The sequence below is a fragment of the Oryx dammah genome, unplaced genomic scaffold, assembly GCF_014754425.2.
Source record: "Oryx dammah isolate SB20612 unplaced genomic scaffold, SCBI_Odam_1.1 HiC_scaffold_6, whole genome shotgun sequence".
NCBI lineage: Eukaryota > Metazoa > Chordata > Mammalia > Artiodactyla > Bovidae > Oryx > Oryx dammah.
Genome location: NW_024070190.1, coordinates 17,807,307 through 17,828,258, shown reverse-complemented (window position 1 = coordinate 17,828,258; position 20,952 = coordinate 17,807,307). Strand labels below are relative to the sequence as shown.

General features: G+C 38.9%; 1 protein-coding gene across 2 annotated transcripts; it reads right to left on the bottom strand.

The window, feature by feature from the left end:
* Positions 1 to 1,449: 1,449 nt before the first annotated feature.
* On the bottom strand, positions 1,450 to 20,452 carry PTPN20 (protein tyrosine phosphatase non-receptor type 20). Of its 2 annotated transcripts, none has more exons than XM_040242631.1 (3): positions 20,124 to 20,452; positions 15,363 to 15,578; positions 1,450 to 4,091 (listed from the first exon to the last, which is right to left on the bottom strand). In XM_040242631.1, the coding sequence occupies exons 1-3, from the start codon at positions 20,316 to 20,318 to the stop codon at positions 4,011 to 4,013; spliced, it is 492 nt and encodes a 163-aa protein (XP_040098565.1). In that variant the 5' UTR covers positions 20,319 to 20,452; the 3' UTR covers positions 1,450 to 4,010. The 2 variants fall into 2 exon arrangements, with proteins under 2 accessions (XP_040098565.1, XP_040098566.1); XM_040242632.1 differs by lacking the exon at positions 15,363 to 15,578 and having other exon boundaries at positions 1,450 to 3,166; positions 4,029 to 4,091; positions 20,124 to 20,393.
* Between the last annotated feature and the right edge of the window lie 500 nt (positions 20,453 to 20,952).

Sequence of the window (20,952 nt, the reverse complement as noted above, 5' to 3'; positions counted from 1 at the left end):
TGCAGGCTAGTTTGCTGACCCTTGATATGCCACTGCTGCTGCTAAGTCACTTCAGTCGTGTCCGACTCTGTGCGACCCCACAGACGGCAGCCCACCAGGCTCCGCCATCTCTGGGATTGTCCAGGCAAGAACACTGGAGTGGGTTGCCATTTCCTTCTCCAATGCATGAAAGTGAAAAGTGAAAGTGAAGTCATTCAGTCTTGTCCGACTCTTGGCAACCCCATGGGCTGCAGCCCACCAGGCTTCTCCGTCCATGGGATTTTCCAGGCAAGAGGACTGGAGTGGGGTGCCATTGCCTTCTCCAGACCCTTGATATAGAGAAAGATTAATTTTTGGTGCATAGATATCTTTTTATCCATACTTCATAGTGAGTTTTCTAATACTATACTTGAGTTCACTATTTCTAGGTGGGCAAAATATCCAAACAAAAGATTATATGTTCCAGTTTTCTAACATTTATGCCAATTATACCATTCTGTGATCCTGTTGCATTGGCTGGGTAACTGTAGAGCAGTGCTCACCTACAGTGCTAACAGGAGGTTCTGTTTTATTAATCAGAAGACTCTATTTTTTCCTCTCCAAATATGATGCTGCTTGCTAGTAGTCTTTAAAATATATTGAGGTTTCAGATATGATGGTTCCTTCAGATATCTTTTAAAATTCCTTCTAATTCAAATTGTTTCATTATGAGGTCATTAGTTATTACTTTTTCATTGTGGCAGTGGACAAACTGAGTGCTCCTGACCTATGGAATGAATACTTTCCAATCTTCTGGTTTAGTTACTTGAAGTTCAAGATAACATTGAAGAAAATTAATGTTTTCTGGAGATTAAGAAAAAAATAAGTAGAAAATGAAACTCATTTGTTTTAAAGTTATTTAAGGTGTTTTCCTTGAAATTTTTCCGTGTAAATAAATCACTGAAATGATCTTTGAGTAACAATTGTAAACTTAATTGAAAATTCAATAGTCCTTTAGACAAATTGGGGGTGAAAGGTCCAAAGGAAAAATAAATTGGTAAGGCTTACATGAAGCTTACATAAAGCATACAATCTACATTTATTTCTGAAAAGGTTGGGTCCAATATATAAATTCACCAAGAGCATATGATTTAAACTATGTATTTAAAGTTGAAAGCTAATATGTACATATATGCTTATATTTAAATGTTGTAAAAGTTCCTCTAAATAAGCATTTATATACTCATATAGATGTTAGTGGGAGTTTCACATTCATATCCTAGGCAAAAATTGATTTATTATTGGTATAAAACTTAGTATTTCAATTAGTCAAAAATTTTCAATTTGGGATTCACTTCCCCAAAATGAAATAAAAACAAATGCAATTAGTATTTTCATATTTACTTATTTCCCTGAAAAACTAAAAATTAGTCCAGCTATAAAAATATGAGGTGCACATTAAAGAAGAGACATGTTTACCATCAAGAATTGTGGAAATTTTCTTTATAAGAACATGTCAAGGTCCAAATAATAAAAATACTTCAGGCAATACATAGTAAATCTTTCAATTTAAATAATAGTATAGACTCCTTTTCAGAAATATTATTGTACATTATATTTATTATTTTACTATGACAGAAAAGAAAATTAGTAATATAAATATTAAAAGCCAATCAAAATTAATGTTTAGCACAGATTATTATTTACAAAAGTAATGTAAATAGGTAAAATCAATTCATTTAATATAAATTACATTTCCAGCATTTAATTATTTTTAAAATGAGAAGTATCAATTTTAATTCAACCTATTCAAGTGTTAATTCAGCTAAGGGAACAAAATAAGCTCTTAAAAATTCAAGACTTATGGATTAATATTAGAAACTTTCTCAGTACAATGCAAAGACTACTCTGATCTCAACTGAATCACATCATACAAAGAACATGTATCACTTGCTTTATAGTTTAGAATCAAGTATAACTGGTCACTAAAATTCCTTGACAAAAATATCACTGTAACTGTATGAGGCAAAGTCCTATAATAAGATGAATTTAATAATGGCCACATCTTTTCAAAAACAGAATATGGAAGTTTTCATTTTCACAACTATAAATTTGGTTCTCCAAAATCTAGTTCCCAAAGCCAACTTCTAAATGTCACGGCAGAGGTGGGGCAGTAATGGAAATAAATGATTTAATGGAACGCTGAAGAAAAAAATAATAATCATAGATTTTAGTTTGAAAAATATATCTGGCGTGACAGATACCTAGAAGTACGTAATAAAGCTTATATCAAAGTTTATTGCCCTCTAAAGCTAAAGGGCAGAGATTAAGAGGCAAGTAAAATGTAATGTTTGCTTTTAACAAAGCAGACTAATATGTTAAGTGTTAGGGTGGGATAGGAAAGAACTCAAGAACGGGCAAAAGTTTCCTCTTGGACTTTCTACATAAACATCTATTTTAGTTTTGGACTGTTCACCAGTGTGCTCAAGTGATGGAGAGGAGGAACTCTGCCCACCCATGAAAATTCCCAGACCTTGTCCAGCTGCTCTAGAAAGGCAGCTTGTCCCTTGCGGTCCCTGGGGCTCCACAGGAGTAGAGAAGTACAGGGAAGGGGATCCAATTTGCATAGAAAGCGGACCCTTCCTAACTGGGTTCTTTAGTGACCCAAGCTATTCAAATACCACCTAAAAGTACAGACTCTAGCTGGAAAACATGGATACATATCTGTCTTGAAAATGCTTGCAAAAAATCATGATATAATCTCGTGATCTTGTGATCCTGAAAATTCTCAGCTCCCTCCAGCTGTCTTTCCAAATAAAATCTTAAATAATACAGTTTAAATCCCTTACTGGGTTCTGTAATCTCATCAACCAAATAGACGGAAGTTGTTTTACATAACTTTCATTTCATGGGAAAATATGGGAAGGTATTTGATATTACCTAAGTCAGATGAGTGGGTAAACACCGTTTACCCCAAACCAAATGGTACTGCCTTCAGGGAATTGTCAGAAAGTCAAATGATATACCAAGAAAGCACATTTGTATAAGCAAAGCCCTTCAAGCACAGCTTGAACATGTTCTTTAAGAGGAGGCTCCGAGCCACTTGCTAATAATTTCAAGTGTGAGGCAACAGAAGTCTTTCTTACTTTAAAGTCCAAAGCTTCTGAAGAACTTCAAGCACAATTTTATAACAAAACATATACTGCTCCTAAACACACACATATATGAAAAACAATGGAATGTTAATTGAATACCAATATCCACTTTCAGAAAAGACATTTGTACTTTTAAACCACAAAGTGCCTAAAAAGAGTGCCTTAACCTAAAAAGAACTGCCTAAAAAAGGTTAACATTTAACCAAAAACTTCTTTAAAGCATCAGGAAGATAAACGATACTAATATAGTCTTTGGTCTAGAATTGGTTAACTGAACACAGGGGAATCTGACTCAATATCAGTCTCTTTATATCTTCATTGGATGAATCAAATTTAAACTTTTTTAAGATGTAGCCTCAGATCTCTTAGGCAACCCTAGTTCAAAGGAAATACTTCATATCATTGAACATTGCCTTAAAAAAAACATAAAAAAGATTTAGGGGTACCTGTTTGTTTTCATTATCCATATTCTCTTGACCCTTCAATGATTAGTATAACTAATATCTGTAATATTTATGCTATCTTTTTTTTGACATGCCAATGACTGATACTTTAGTTGCAAATAAGTGTCCTAAAATTGCCATTCATAAATTTATGGAAAATAACTTTAGATATGTTACTTAAAGAACATGGCATTATGGACTAAGCATGTGTTTGGGCATTAGGAGACTTCAGTTTCAGATTTGGCTCTTACACTTGCTCTCTGATAAAACGAACTTCATTGCTCTGAACTTGAGGTAGTCATCAGTAATGTCAGAGCATAACTTATGTTTACCTCAAACAGTGAGAATTCAATGAAATTGTATAGGTAAAAGAGCTTTACAAATTGCAATGTGCTATACTATGTATGTTACAATGTAATACTCATCTTTATATCATTATTGTTCTTATGAGAATTTATGTGGTGTGACTTACCTTTGTTTGGATCATTCCATGACGTTGTTCTCTCATTTGGCCCACTATATTCATGATGTCGAACTGTAACAGGATGACAGTAATTTTGTATTATCCAGAGAGGGGGAAAACACAAAACCCCCAGATGCCTAAGGAGTACGCCATACTTCTTTCCAATAAAAGATATCTCAAGATTTAACTGGCAAGTTCTCGTTTTCAGTCATAAGAACATGTACTATGTTTAACCTAGTCTAGAGGATAAGGAAGACTTGTTCAAATGGGTTTCCAGGAAAAAGCAGGAAGCAATCATTTATAATAAGAAATGTTCTCCAAAAGAAATAACAACAAATTTGCCCTTGTGTGTACTTTTCTGTTCTCCAAAGGGAGAACTTAAAGCAGCATTGTGATTCTGCAAGAGTCTGAAGCATAGAAACCTTTTCTGGCCACAACAGTAACACAGCTGTTTCTCATATAAAGAGCCCTCTCAACTCAAATGGAGACCCTGAGCAGCAGTTGGCCCAACCCCAGACTCTGCACCTGCGCATGGAGAACGCCACTACCCAGTGTGGTCGCTGAGCTGCTGCAGGTCTGCAAAAGGCTGTTGCTAGACCAAAGTGAGCTAAGTCCAGAAACTGGTAATAAGTGTTTAGAAAATCTTAATGGCAATCTGACAGTGGTGCAGCGCCAAGCAGCCTCATCAGTGGGACAGGATATAAACCAACTCAGGTGCTGTTCAACTTGCTTGAAAAGTCACATGTGGTGCAAGCTGAGGACCAGTTATATGCAGTAAGACCACATGAAATTTAAGGCTTGTCAACTGTCAACTATCATCCAAAAGTACATAAAAATCAGAGAAATATTAAGTATTCCTTTATTTTTACAACTTTTTGTTACTATAACTTAAAATTTTAATTAATCCTTAAAATATTTTTATATTGAAATAACTATAGATACATAGTAAGTTGCAAAAAATGTTCAGGGATACTGTGTATCTTTTCACCTAGTATTATACCACCCTATACAACTAGAGTATAATATTGAAACCAGGAAATTGACATTGGTATAATTTACCAGCCTTTTCAGATTTTGCCAGTTTTACATGCAATCATTCGTCAGCATAGGCATACATGTATTATTGTATACAAAGTTATCACATGTGAAGATTCATGTAACTGCAACCACAACCAAGATACATAACTATACCACCATAAGCCTTCCTCCTGTTATCTATTAGAACTACCCACCCAATCCAATCCTTAACCCTTGGCGACCAGTAATCTGTTCTGAATCTCTACAGTTTTGTTATTTCAAGCAGATTACATAATCAGTTCAGTTCAGTTCAGTAGCTCAATCGTGTCCGACTCTTTGCGACCCCATGAATCGCAACACGCCAGGCCTCCCTGTCCATCACCAACTCCTGGAGTTCACCCAAACTCATGTCCATCGAGTCGGTGATGCCATCCAGCCATCTCATCCTCTGTCGTCCCCTTCTTCTCCTGTCCACAATCCCTCCCAGCATCAGAGTCTTTTCCAATGAGTCAACTCTTTGCATGAGGTGGCCAAAGTATTGGAGTTTCAGCTTTAGCATCAGTCCTTCCATAGAACACCCAGGACTGATCTCCTTTAGAAAGGACTGGTTGGATCTCCTTGCATCATGTAATATCCAACTTTCTGAGACTTTTTGTCATTGCTAATTGCTTTGAGATTCATGCAACTTGAGTATATCAATAGTTCAATCCTTTTTGTTACTAAATGGTATCCCACAGTATGGATGTGTTGAAGGACATTTAGGCTGTTTTCCAGTTTGGGGTGGTGATAAATAGATCTTCTATGAACACATACATACAGGGTTTTATGTGAACTGAAGTTTTCATTTCCATGGAATAAACACCCAAGAGTGTTATTGCTAGGATTATATGGTAAGATTAGTTTAGTTCTGCTTTTGTTTTGTTTTGTTTTGTTTTTAAGAAATTTAAGAACTATTTTCCAGCCTGGATACACCATTTCACGTTCACTCCTATACGCGACGCATGCTGCTGCTGCCCACTTGTGTCTGACTCTCTGAGACCCCATGGGCTGTAGGCCCCCAGGCTCCTCTGTCCGCGGGATTTTCCAGGCAGGAATACTGGAGTGGGTTGCCACTGCCCCTCCAGGGGATCTTCCTGCCCCAAGGATCAGTTTGGTAGGCAGGTTCTTTACCACTGAGCCACCTGGAAGCATAAGCAATGCATAACTAATCCAGCTTTTTTCAAATCTTCACCAGCATTTGGTGTTGTCATTATTTTTCATATTGGCCTTTCTAATCAATATCTAGTGATATTTCATCACAGTTTTAATTTCGTTCGGTTGTTGTTATTCAGTTGCCAAGTTGTGTCCGACTATTCTCAATCCCATGGATTGCAGCACGCCAGGCTTTCCTGTGCCTCAGCATTTCCTGGAGTTTGCTCAACTCATGTCCATTGAGTCAGTGATTCCATCCAACCATCTCATCCTCTGTCGCCCTCTTCTCCTTCTGCCTACAATCTTCTCCAGCAACAGGGTCTCTTCTAATGAGTCAGCTATTTGCATCAGGTGGCCAAAGCATTGAGCTTCAACATCAGTCCTTCCAAAGAGTATTCAGGGTTGACTTCCTTTAACATTGACTGGTTTGAAATCTCCTTGATTTCATTTACCTAAAGGCTAGTGAAGTTGAGCCTCTTTTTGTGTGATTGTCCTGATCCATCCTTATCATTGAAATTCCATGCCTTTTACCTATTTTCTAACTGAATTGCTTGCTTACTTATATGTTTTGAGGTCTTTACAAATTCTAGGTGTGAGACCTTTGTTGGACATGTGGTTGCAAAGAGTTTCTCCAAGTCTGTAGCTTGTCTTTTCATCTACTTCATAGGGTCTTTCACAGAACAAATGATCTTAATTTGCTTTCTCCCTAATATTAGTGACGGCAAGAATGTATGCTCTGACTACCTGTTTTCAATACAACGCTTGAAGTTCCAGGTAGTACAATAAGACCAGATAAAGAAATAAGAAACAAATGCATTGGGAAGGAAGAGATGTGTGTCCCTACTTGCAGCTGGAATGACCATCTATGTAGAAAATCTCAAGGAATCTAAAAACAGAACAAAACTGGGCAAAAAAAACCCTCTTAGAACCAATAAGTGAGTTCAACAAGATCACAGGATACAAGATCAACATGAAAAAATCAGCTGCATTTGTATATACATGTACATATAATGAACATGATAGTAAAAACACAATACCATTTACAGCTTGAAAGCAAATGAAATAAGATAAATCTAACAAAACACATACAGAAGCTGTATGATGAAAATAACAAAATGCTGATCAAAGAAATCAAAGAAGACCTAAATAAGTTGACATGCCAGATTCATATTGGAAGATCCAACATAGTAAAATTCATCCTGTCAAAATTCATCAAGAAAGCTAATTTTAAAATTTATATTGAAAGGCACAGACTTATAATAGCTAAAACAATTTTGAAAGTGAAAGAATCACTCTCCCTGTGTTAAGATTTCCTATACAGCTACAGGAATCCAAAGTGTGGTAATGGCAAAAGGATAGATATGTAGATCAGTGAAATGGAATATGGAACTAGAAATAGGCCCCAAACAAATATTCAAAATCATTTCTGACAAAGGTGCAAAAGCAATTCAGTGGAGGAAGAATAGCCTTTTCAACAAAGGAAACTTAACAGCTGGACAGCTTTAGGCAAAAAAAAAAAAAAAAAAGTGAACCTTGACTTAAACCTCGGCCCTTATAAAAACAATTAACTCAAAATGGACCACAGACTTAAAGATAAAGCATGAAACTACAGAACTTTAAGAAATGACACAGGGAAGTTTCTTTAGGACCTAGGCAAGGTGAAGAGCTCTTAAACTTGACACCAAAAGAATGATCCATAAAGGGGAATACGATAAAAATCCAACTTCATTGAATTTAGAATCCACTGTTTCGTGAAAGTCTGGTTTATAATTTATATTTTAAGATTAGGCAAATTGTGGAAATAACTTTGTATTATTCATTTTTACCCTTAATTTACTGACAGCAAAAGACGTGTTACTGGATCGTCCTCTCAAGAAAAGCGCAGCTTTCCTGCACATGGCTTCAGTGGTCAACCAAATAATAATAATGGAAGCGACTGCAAAGAAATGAAGACCAAAAGAGCTCATGTGAATTTTACCTAGAATTATGATTCCTCTTAAACTGAGTTTTAGAGCCATTATTGAGTGTGAATTGCTAAAACCACACTTGTATTAACTGCAAAGATGTACTGGCTAACATAGCAAAGTAACAAATAAAATTTACTTGTCACATACAGAACAAAAGAAATAGGCTCCAAGACCAAAGAATTATTTTAAAGAATACTAAATTAAAAAGCTCATGTTCAATATTTCACATGAAACATAAACACTTTGCAGACTTACAAAACAGCTTTGAACGGCTAAGATTAAAAACATACACGACAACCAGACATCGGTGACAGACGTCATACTGAAAGTGTTTTATTGAAAACTTGGGGTGAAGGTGTGGCAGAAAAAGATAAAGTCCCACTTTTCTAATGAAATCACAGTGTGACAAATTCCGAGACTGGCTAGTGACGCAGAGCAGCACCAACTCACGAAACAAAAGCAGCAAAGTATTTACCATCGCAAGGTACTGAATCAAAGGTACTGCTAACATAACCACTCAGTATATGTGTGAGTCGAACATGAAGTGATAAGAAGGAAGGATTTTTCCTTTTCTGTTTTATTACTGGCAATCACAACTAACTAATTTTATTTATTTTTTTTTAATTAATTTATTTATTTTTAATTTTTACTTTACAATTCTGTATTGGTTTTGGCATAGATTGACATGCATCCACCACAGGTGTACATGCGTTCCCAAACATGAGCCCCCCTCCCGCCCCCCTCCCCACAACATCTCTCTGAGTCATCCCCGCGTGTCAGCCCCAAGCGTGTCATATCCTGCATCAGACAGACTGGCATTTCGATTCTTACATGATATTATACATGTTTCAATGCCATTCTCCCAAATCATCACACCCTCTCCCTCTCCCTCTGAGTCCAAAAGTCCGCTATACACATCTGTGTCTTTTTTGCTGTCCTGCATACAGGGTCATCATTGCCATCTTCCTAAATTCCATATATATGTGTTAGTATACTGTATTGGTGTTTTTCTTTCTGGCTCACTTCACTCTGTATAATCGGCTCCAGTTTCATCCATCTCAGCAGAACTGATTCAAATGTATTCTTTTTAATGGCTGAGTAATACTCCATTGTGTATATGTACCACAGCTTTCTTATCCATTCATCTACTGATGGACATCTAGGTTGTTTCCATGTCCTGGCTATTATAAACAGTGCTGCAATGAACATTGGGGTACATGTGTCTCTTTCAATTCTGGTTTCCTCTGTGTGTATGCCCAACAGTGGGATTGCTGGGTCATAAGGCATTTCTATTTGCAATTTTTTAAGGAATCTCCACACTGTTCTCCATAGTGGCTGTACTAGTTTGCATTCCCACCAACAGTGTAGGAGGGTTCCCTTCTCTCCACATCCTCTCCAGCATTTATTGCTTGCAGATTTTTGGATCGCAGACATTCTGACTGGTGTGAAGTGGTACCTCATTGTGGTTTTGATTTGCATTTCTCTAATAATGAGTGATGTTGAGCATCTTTTCATGTGTTTGTTGGCCATCCGTATGTCTTCTTTGGAGAAATGTCTATTTAGTTCTTTGGCCCATTTTTTGATTGGGTCGTATATTTTTCTGGAATTGAGCTGCAGGAGTTGCTTGTATATTTTTGAGATTAGTTGTTTGTCAGTTGCTTCATTTGCTATTATTTTCTCCCATTCGGAAGGCTGTCTTTTCACTTTGCTTATGTTTTCCTTTGTTGTGCAGAAGCTTTTAATTTTAATTTGATCCCATTTGTTTATTTTTGCTTTTATTTCCAGAATTCTGGGAGGTGGATCATAGAGGATCCTGCTGTGGTTTATGTCGGAGAGTGTTTTGCCTATGTTCTCCTCTAAGAGTTTTATAGTTTCTGGTCTTCCATTTAGATCTTTAATCCATTTTGAGTTTATCTTTGTGTGCGGTGTTAGAAAGTGATCTAGTTTCATTCTTTTACAAGTGGTTGACCAGTTTTCCCAGCACCACTTGTTAAAGAGATTGTCTTTACTCCATTGTATATTCTTGCCTCCTTTGTCAAAGATAAGGTGTCCATATGTATGTGGATTTATCTCTGGGCTTTCTATTTTGTTCCATTGATCTATATGTCTGTCTTTGTGCCAATACCATACTGTCTTGATGACTGTGGCTTTGTAGTAGAGCCTGAAGTCAGGCAAATTGATTCCTCCAGTTCCATTCTTCTTTCTCAAGATTGCTTTGGCTATTCGTGGTTTTTTGTATTTCCATACAAATCTTGAAATTATTTGTTCTAGTTCTGTGAAAAATATCGCCGGTATCTTGATAGGGATTGCATTGAATTTGTAAAATTGCTTTGGGTAATATACTCATTTTCACTATATTGATTCTTCCGATCCATGAGCATGGTATATTTCTCCATCTATTAGTGTCCTCTTTGATTTCTTTCATCAGTGTTTTATAGTTTTCTGTATATAGGTCTTTAGTTTCTTTAGGTAGATATATTCCTAAATATTTTATTCTTTTTGTTGCAATGGTGAATGGAATTGTTTCCTTAATTTCTTCTTCTACTTTCTCATTATTAGTGTATAGGAATGCAAGGGATTTCTGTGTGTTGATTTTATATCCTGCAACTTTACTATATTCATTAATTAGCTCTAGTAATTTTCTGGTAGAGTCTTTAGTGTTTTCTATGTAGAGGATCATGTCATCTGCAAACAGTGAGAGTTTTACTTCTTCTTTTCCAATTTGGATCCCTTTTATTTCTTTTTCTGCTCTGATTGCTGTGGCTAAAACTTCCAGAACTATGTTGAATAGTAGTGGTGAAAGTGGGCACCCTTGTCTTGTTCCTGACTTAAGGGGAAATGCTTTCAATTTTTCACCATTGAGGATAATGTTTGCTGTAGGTTTGTCATATATAGCTTTTATTATATTGAGGTATGTTCCTTCTATTCCTGCTTTCTGGAGAGTTTTTATCATAAATGGATGTTGAATTTTGTCAAAGGCCTTCTCTGCATCTATTGAGATAATCATATGGTTTTTATTTTTCAATTTGTTAATGTGGTGAATTACATTGATTGATTTGCAGATGTTGAAGAATCCTTGCATCCCTGGGATAAAGCCCACTTGGTCATGGTGTACGATCTTTTTAATGTGTTGTTGGATTCTGATTGCTAGAATTTTGTTGAGGATTTTTGCATCTATGTTCATCAGTGATATTGGCCTGTAGTTTTCCTTTTTTGTAGTATCTTTGTCAGGTTTTGGTATTAGGGTGATGGTGGCCTCATAGAATGAGTTTGGAAGTTTCCCTTCCTCTGCAATTTTCTGGAAGAGTTTGAGTAGGATAGGTGTTAACTCTTCTCGAAATTTTTGGTAGAATTCAGCTGTGAAGCCGTCTGGACCTGGGCTTTTGTTTGCTGGAAGATTTCTGATTACAGTTTCAATTTCCGTGCTTGTGATGGGTCTGTTAAGATTGTCTATTTCTTCCTGGTTTAGTTTTGGAAAATTGTATTTTTGTAAGAATTTGTCCATTTCTTCCAGGTTGTCCATTTTACTAACTAATTTTAAACGGCACAAAATTGCTCACAAATATGGTTTTTCCAGTCATCGTGTATGCATGTCAAAGTTGGACTGAAAAGAAAGCTGAGCACCGAAGAACTGATGCTTTTGAACTGTCATGTTGAAGACGACTCTTGAGAGTCCCTTGGACTACAAGGAGATCAAATCAGTCAATCCTAAAGAAAATCAGTCCTGGACATTCATTGGAAGGACTGATGCTGAAGCTGAAATTCCAATACTTTGGCCACCTGATGCGATGAACTGACTCATTGCAAAAGACCCTGATGCTGGGAAAGACTGAAGGCAGGAGGAGAAGAGGACAGAGGATGAGATGGTTGGATGGCATCACTGACTCAATGGACATGAGTTTGACCAAGCTCAGGGGGTTGGTGATGGACAGGGAAGCCTGGCGTGCTGCAGTCCATGGGGTTGTAAAGAGTCAGACATGACTGAGCGACTGAACTGAACTAATTTTAAATGGCATGAAAGTGCAAAGTTCTACATTGTCATCAAATGTAATTTGGAGCTTGTTTTGTGTAGGATTATGTTCTGATTGTAGAACTGCAATGACAAGAAAACAGTCTGAGATAGTTACATAGATTAAAGAATTTACCCCAAATTTGAGTCAGTTCTAGTGAGGTGGATGAGCCTAGAGACTGGTACACAGAGTGAAGTAAGTCGGAAAGAGGAAAACAAATATCATATGTTAACGCATATACCTGGAATCCAGAAAAATGGTACTGATGAACCTATTTGCAAAGCAGGAACAGAGACACAGACATAGAGAACAGACTTATAGACACAGTGAAGGAAGGAGAGGTTGGGACAAGCTGAGACAGTAGCACTGAAACATATAAAGTACCATATGCAAAACAGATAGCTACATGGGAAGTTGCTGTATTACACAGGGAGCTCAACTTGGTACTCTGTGACAGCCTAGAGCGGTATGGGGTGGTGGGTGGGAGAGAGGTTCAGGAAGGAGGGTACGTATGTATACTTATGACTGATTCACGTTGTTGTATGTCAGAAACCAATACAACACTGTAAAGCAATTATCCTCCAATTAAAAAACAAATTTTTAAAACAGTCTTGCTACCAAAAACAAAACAAAACAAAAACCAAAGAACCCCTTCCAGATGAACCAGACAGTGTGTTTAGTGATATGGTAAGTATTTTTGGATTTTGTGAAGGTTAATGTGTTAAATTTTGGACTATTCACTTCATTACATAATATGGTAACTGATATTTAACTGTTGCTGTATGCTGAAGACGGTTAGAGGGGAAAGTTCTATCAAGAATGTTTCAACTACAGAACAATCTCAGTTTTTCGTCAAGAGAAGAGCCAGCTTATTCCCAGTGTTTTAAGGATTTTTAAGCTAGCTTACTTAAAAATAAAACTGACTATGAAATAACAGTAAAAAGAAAATAAATCATTATATTTTCTCAGATCTTCATACCCTTTAGAGTTATAACTGATACCCTAATCTTAAAGTGTCAGTCACATATGGCTGAGAAGCAGCATGCAGCATGGAAGACTCTCTGCGTGAGCTGCACACACACACACTGGTCTGCATCCTGCTTACCAAGACCAGCCCACTGCCATGCTCTTGGATGTCTCTGAAATATGTCAAACTGCTTTGAAAGTTTCTAAATGCTTACTCTCAGTTTCAGAAAACTTATCTCTCTGCAAATAACAAACATTCATAGACTGGTGCTGGTCCAAGACCATACTTTGAGTAGCTCTGGTGAACAAAATTTCTGAAAAGAGTAGAGATGGGCACCAGTAAGGATACTGGATGTCTCAAGCCTCTATGGAAAGCCAATAAGGCAACACTGGACACATTTCCTATCTCTGAACCACCAAATCTAAGCACCCTTAATTGTAAAATACATCACTATTTTACATACTGCTAAGAAAAACACTGTTATTTAAGCTGACAGATGACTTATTATAAAGCACATTTTGAGTTTATAAAAGGTATAACGACAGGGGGAAAAAGTGCTCCGTAGAAGCATAAAATACAATATTCATAGTTCTTACAATTTCTACAAGTTATATAAAATAAGAACAAATATAAACAAATTAATTATGATGAAGAATATATAAAATAAAAATTATGCTAATGTATTTTCTGTTAAAAGGATAAAACAACATTAATTACAGGAACAGGTAACATCAGATTCATGCTATTGAAATTTTCAGCATTTTTTAGTATTTTTGTCATTTTTTTGACCACTGAGCTTATATTTGTTGTTTGTAATAAAACTTTCAGCTTGCTTTGGGAAACCGTTACTTTTTTATTCCCAACCTTATAGCCTGGAGTAGTCCCGACTGACTTTCATGGACCAGCATCTCCCACAGTGGTTACTTTAAGGGAAGGGTTATAACTGAATCAGAAACAGGGAAATGCTGGGAGATACTGGCTCACGCTTCTGAGAGGAAGAGACCTCCTCTGTCCTTTAGAAAGTCCCTGGAAGAGGCCATTTTCCTATCCCCGACATAATGCGACCTTAGGGTGTAAACACGTAGAATTTATGCAGCCAATTTGTTGTCACAGGGGAGACCTGGTCAGTGTTGGAGTATAACTACGTATAGACTGAGAGAGCAGTGATTTAACATTTACGCTGATAATAAGATAACCGCAGAATTTGCCTGTCAGGGCAAAAGCCTCCCAGCCCTTGTTGCCTTATGACTGAGCTGTGGACTTTCCTATTCCTTGGAGACAGGGTAAGAGGCACCACCCTCCCCAACCCAAGTGCCTGCTAAGTAAACAAACGTCCTCACCTCCTCACTTCTGCAGCACAGGAAAGCAGTTCAGTAAAAGCAGGGCTTCTGCAGCACAAATCTAAAGTGATGTTCCCTAATTAATCAACCATAAAGGTAACAGTAAAACCGCTGCATGTCTAATTCTTGTGTTTATCTCTTAGCTGGTTCCAAATTTAGGAAGAAAGTAAAGAATTGTTAATGGTTGACTCAAACCCAGCAATATTATTATCCTTATTTTATGTAAGAGAAAACTAGATTTCAGAGAAAATGAGCAGTTTGTACAAAGTCACCAAAATCTAAAGTGTGTGGCAAACTAGCAGTCAGGCCCAGGCGCCTCTCATTAGCTCGGAGGCCTACTTTTCCCCCAATGTGCTCACATGCATGTATTTCTATTCATTAAAAACAGACACACTTTGGGCCTCCCCACTGATGCACTGGTTAAGAATCCATGTTTTCACTGCAAAGAGCACAGGTTTGACCCCTGGTCAGGGAAGTAAGATCCCGCACGCTGTGCAGTGCAACCAAAAAACAAGCAGGCACACGTCACTGACAGTCTTTACCAAGGCTCTAAAAACTGTACATGTGCGTGGAAGCAAGAAAAGAAAAACGAGCTTGTATTTACTGTGCACTTACTGCACTCCAGACATTGTCTGAAGCCGTTCATTCGCACTATCTGTTTAGTTTAATCCTCAGAACCACCTCCAAGAACCTGCAGCAGCTAAGTCAGAAGCAGGTATCCCAAGCTGACACGCTTCCTGTTGACTCAGTTGCTCTTGAAGGCCGAATATTAGTCTCCAGCTATGAGAAGGCTGTTAAAAATACAGTGTTTACTAACAGCATCAGTTTATCTGCTTAATTCACACACTTACTGAAAAGTTATTTTCAATGGCACAGAATACAACATCCACGCACAGGAACACCCCTGTCCGACCCACGCCTGCGCTGCAGTGAACAACGACGGGTCCTGTAAGGTGGCTCTTCCTCACGTAACGAACATACTTTATAAAGCCTTCTGCTGAAGTAGGAGTGCCATGGTCTGGCCAGTCGGTGAACTGCAAGTGCTTTACAAAGTGACTGGCTCCTGTCTGTGGGGGCGGGGGTGGGGAGGGAGACAGACAGGGGAGGCGAGAGAGAGAAGAGAGATTTATCAACTTCTCATGTTAGAGATCTTCTTTTAATTTCTAATATGCCGCAAGTAGTAATAATAATGGCTATATGGCAAAACAATAGTAAAAGTAAGACTACTAAAGGTAACATGAGTTTAGGACTTACTCTGTAGGAACGGTACTAAAGACTTCACACGCATTATCTCATTTAATCCTCCCTCACATCAGCCCTGGGGTGGCCGACACTGTGTTATCCTCATTTTACAGATGAAAAAGTAAGAATCTGAGTGACTGATAGACGTATGCTAGGTCAGGAGGCTCATACGTTTAGAGCTGGGCAATAATGTAGTCCTTCCAAATCTAACGCTACCATCTGTCTTCTGCACCGTGAGAATGCAGAAGAAACCAAACAAACCAGGAATCCAAAACAGAGTGGAAATGAGCTAACACGTTGGGAATAATATAGAAAAGCAATATATCTTGGTTTCAATATTATGATGTGCTGTGCTTAGTCGCTCAGTCGTGTCCAGCTCTTTGCGACTCCACAGACTGTAGCCCGCCAGGTTCCCTGGTCCACGGGGATTCTCCAGACAAGAATACTAGAGTGGATTGCCATGCCCTCCTCCAGGGGATCTTCCCAACCCAGGGATATAACCGAGGTCTCCCGCATTGCAGGTGGATTCTTTATAGTCTGCGCCAGCAGAGAAGCCCAAATAAGATACCAAGTTTAATCAAAACAGGTAGGTGCTGTCAAGTTGCTTAATCAGGGTTTGATGGGAAGCAACCTCCTCTGGCAACCAGGGCAGGGTGGTTAACGACCATGTGACTAGACTTTGGTCCTTATTCTTTCACTGAGCCCCCGAAAGTGGAGTTATGGAACTCTCCCTGGGGTTGACAGATAAGATGCTTTGAGTTTACCCATCATTCTTCCAGAGGGTTCACCCCTTCCCTAATGTGGAACCCTCATTTTACTTCACCGGGCACTCTTATGGAAAAATTCAGGAAGGATTTCTCACTCCTTCTCTACTTCTCCTTAACGCACCACTTTTTCCCTAAATTCATGGTGTTAGAAAATAGAAAGACTCAAGCTTGAATCATTGCTACACGAAACTGGATGAGGCAAGCGATGTTTAAACATCGTGTGAAGGAACCAAGTTGAGGATAGGCCTCACTCCATCACGTATTTCAGGAATTAAATCTTTCCTACACTGCTGACCACTGAGAGTCTGCACAAAGGTGGTCATCACTGCTTTCCTGACCCAGTACCATGAGGCAGACTCTTCAAACGTCAGCCCCATGGTTCTGAGGTCTGGGCACATCAGCCCAAAGGCCACCATTCTGGATCCCTTTGCCAACTCCACAGGTGGACCCGAGCATTTGAATCTTTTCAGACAGATCATTCCTCTGGGCCTCCCACCTGACCTTATTCTCCAAGCATGCTGTCCTTCTCCTGCCATAGCACATATCACATGCCATTTAGAACTGGTGTCTTCTGTCCCCACTAGACTGTGAGTACTCTGAGAGTTGAGACTGTGTCTGCTTTCTGTCTCCAGCATCTGACACAGTACTTGGTTCATGTCAGGGAATCAAGTGCTAGGAGAGTGAGGCATTAGGCAAATCCTTGGGTGTACAGAGCAAACACAGGCCCTCACACACAGCTAGCAAGCCCGACATCAGCGTCAAACATTATTATTATTCTTGGCCTCCCTGGTCACACCACTGTGTACTCTGATCCTCATACTCCTCACTTCTATCTTTCTGTCTCTCTCCCGACTTTATCTTTTCAACATCTCCCTTCTCACTCAGACCTCCAGTTCAGTTCAGTCGCTCAGTCGTGTCCGATTCTTTGCCACCCCATGGACTGCAGCACGCCAGGCTTCCCTGCCCATCACCAACTCCGTGAGCTTGCTCAAACTCATGTCCATCGAGTCAGTGATGCCATCCAACCATCTCATCCTCTGTCATCCCCTTCTCCTCCTGCCTTCAATCTTCCCCAGCAATGAGTCAGTTCTTCGCATCAGGTGGCCAAAGTATTGGAATTTCAGCTTCAGCATCAGTCCTCCCAATGAATATTCAGGACTGATTTCCTTTAGGATGGACTGCTGTGCTCTCCTCAGGCCCCCATGCTACAGTAAACTCTTGGAAGGCATCATCACTTCCCTAAATGCTTCTTCTACTTCCTTGCCTTGCCTCCATGGGTACTGCACTCTGCAGTTCTCTCTAATCCAGGCCACCTATTCTGTGCTCCAGGCACTACAGAGTCTAGAGATTAGCTACATACTCCTTGCTGCCCAACACAATTTCCAACTCATTAATTCTTCTCCTTGTACAAAAACTCCCCTTCAAGCTTCATACCTCTTAACTTCGTCTTCTCATCACTATCACCTTACCCCAGATTCTGACGGCAAATCTGGGATCTCAGCAGCCAGACAGACACTCTAGCCTCACGTTTTTATTTCTCTCTCACAGAGGAGACCAATCATGTCTTCTAGTCCTCACAATGTGATTACTCCTTGGACTCACCACCACCTATAATGGCCAGTATCAAAAAGCTCCCAGTTCTTAGATTCCAACATCATTTTCTGAGCAGAAACTCTTATGCTACCACCACTTTATCTGTGCTTCACTTCCAACAATGTGACTAGATGGAATTCTGCCCTTGACGTCCTCTATTTCCTCCTAGCTGCTGATTCCATTCATCTCCCTAAGTTTAGACTTTATGACTGATTATCTAAATCATTCTCTTACCAAAGTGTCAACTCCATTCACCCTTTGAATCTTGCCACATATCCTGAGTAACATCCCTCCCTGAATCAGTCCCATAATCTCTATTCAGGAATCCCGTGGTTAGGAAAAAAAAAAAATCACATATTTGCATATTTTATTGTTATTGCAAATTATGGGTTCCAACCTCAGCACCTTCTGCAACCTTTTCCTGATCACTGCCTATGCTCCAACCAACTTCTTTGGTGATGATTCCAAATCTCATCACTCTTCAAGTTTCCAATTTAACTCCCACCTCCTCCACTCCTATAGAACACATGTATTACCTACTTGCTAATCAAATCCACTTAAAGCAAGGTAACACCACTTTCTCCTATAAATCATTCCTTTGCTATTTTCCGAGTCTGTTAGAGCAAGAAATGAATTGTTCTATGGATTATCCTAGACCAATACTTCCCAATATTACTTTCTACAAGGATGCAAGTGCTCTGTATCTGTGCTGCCCGTATGGTCGTCACTAGTAACATGCGATTAAAACTAGAAGTATGGCTATTGCAAGTGAGGAACTAAATTTGATATTTTATAAGTTTAAATAATTTAAATCTAAAACAGTCAAATGTGGCTATCACATTGGACAGCATAATTTCTGAACACTCCTTATAAGTCACAAGTCATAAGTCATATAAAGTCTGCCAATTTTATCGGAAAAGCATCAAAGTCTTTGCTTTCTCTCAAATTGCTAGTTGCCCTAAGTTGATCGTATACCCTTCTTACTAAAATTCTTCAATGTCTCCTAATTATCTTCACAATAAAGTTTGTGCTCCTTAGCTGAAATCCAAAACATTTCATGTTCTGGCTTTCTCTACTTATTTTCTATGCTGCTACTGCTGCTAAGTCGCTTCAGTCGTGTCTGACTCTGTGCGACCCCATAGATGGCAGCCCACCAGGCTCCCCCATCCCTGGGATTCTCCAGCCAAGAACACTGGAGTGGGGTGCCATTTCCTTCTCCAATGCATGAAAGTGAAAAGTGAAAGTGAAGTCTCTCAGTCATGTCCGACTCTTCACGATCCCATGGACTGCAGCCTACCAGGCTCCTCCATCCATGGGATTTTCCAGGCAAGAGTACTGGAGTGGGGTGCCATTGCCTTCTCCGTTTATTTTCTATAGCCTCATCTCATCTCTCATTTCTCCCTGGCATTTGAACTTTTATATTCCAGAAACTCTGAACTACTTACATCTCTCTGTACATATGCCCCATGCTATTTTATACCTTCATATCTACTTACTGTTTTCATTTTTCTCACTTGGGTAAATTCTCAATTCAGATGTCACCTCCTCTAGCAAATCGTCTGTCCAAACCAAAAGAGAACCTCCTTTCTGCACCCCATACACATCTCAATATTACCATCCATTGAGCACAGTAACTGCAAGTACCAGTGAGTGCACCGAACAGTTTGCTACCATGCCTAGCCCAGTGATTATAGCATATCTTAAGGACTTCATCATATCTGCCCCTCCCAGCAGAGGTAGCCAAAGTACACCCCAGGATTAGGTAGCTTCCAATACTCTTGCTCAACCGCCCCAACTCCCCTTTCCAGTTATTCCGTCTCTCCAGTCAGAGTTTGGAGGCAGAAGAAGAAATGGCGCTGTCTTAGTTTCCAGTACCAGGGAGAAGTAAAAACAAGTTACTTTAAACAAGTGTCCCCAGCTGCGGCCCACCTTACTCCTAATTTCCTATCCTGACATGTGTGCATATATAAGGAAATATATATCTAACGCTGATTTTATTTTTTAACTTACAGACTTCTTGACAACTTGAAACATTCGAATGATGAAATACCGAAGTATCTGGTAGTTCTCCAGGAAGATATGACAGCTATTCAATTCCAAAGGTTTCTTCATAGAAATAGGCCAGTAATGGTGGCATTTGGTAACTCCACCTTCTTTCTCTTTGGTTATCATGGCAATAACATTAGAGTTATTTTCCAAAACCATTTGCCAAAAGTCATTCGTGGTAGCTGGCAGTGGTCCTTGGGTAGCAATATAGTAATACTCTGCTCTAGAATTGGCTATTTTAATATAACTGGCATTGATGTAGTCCTTGTTTTCTCCAAGAGGTACACGTGTTGAATCATCTATTACAAAAACAGAAACATATAGTAAAGGAAAAGCAGAATATACAACACACGCAGATTTCATGAAACCATTTCACAAAAGTAAATCTATTTATCTCTTTGACTAATAGAAAAGATGGCATAGGAGTTTCTAGAAATATACAATTAGGGTAAGGTTTAAAAAAAAAATCAGTTTCTACTAAAAAGAGAAGAATGCCATCAGTATCCAGACACCTTGAGAGATTTCTGTTACATATGGCACAAGTGGGAATAGGCCAGGGGAGGTATCTCCTAGCCTGTAACTACCCAGCAAAGGAGGAGCCCTCTGAAGGAACGAGTGAATGAATGGCATTCTCCTGCAAATCCAGAGAACCTGAAAGCTCAGAGCAGCAATGGCCAGAAAGGAACAAATGTTTTTGGGGAAAAAAAAGATTGGGATAGTTTAGCAGATACAATTCTAGGATTATTAGAATTCTATCAACTCCCTGCACACAAAGCAGCCATCTTTTATGTCC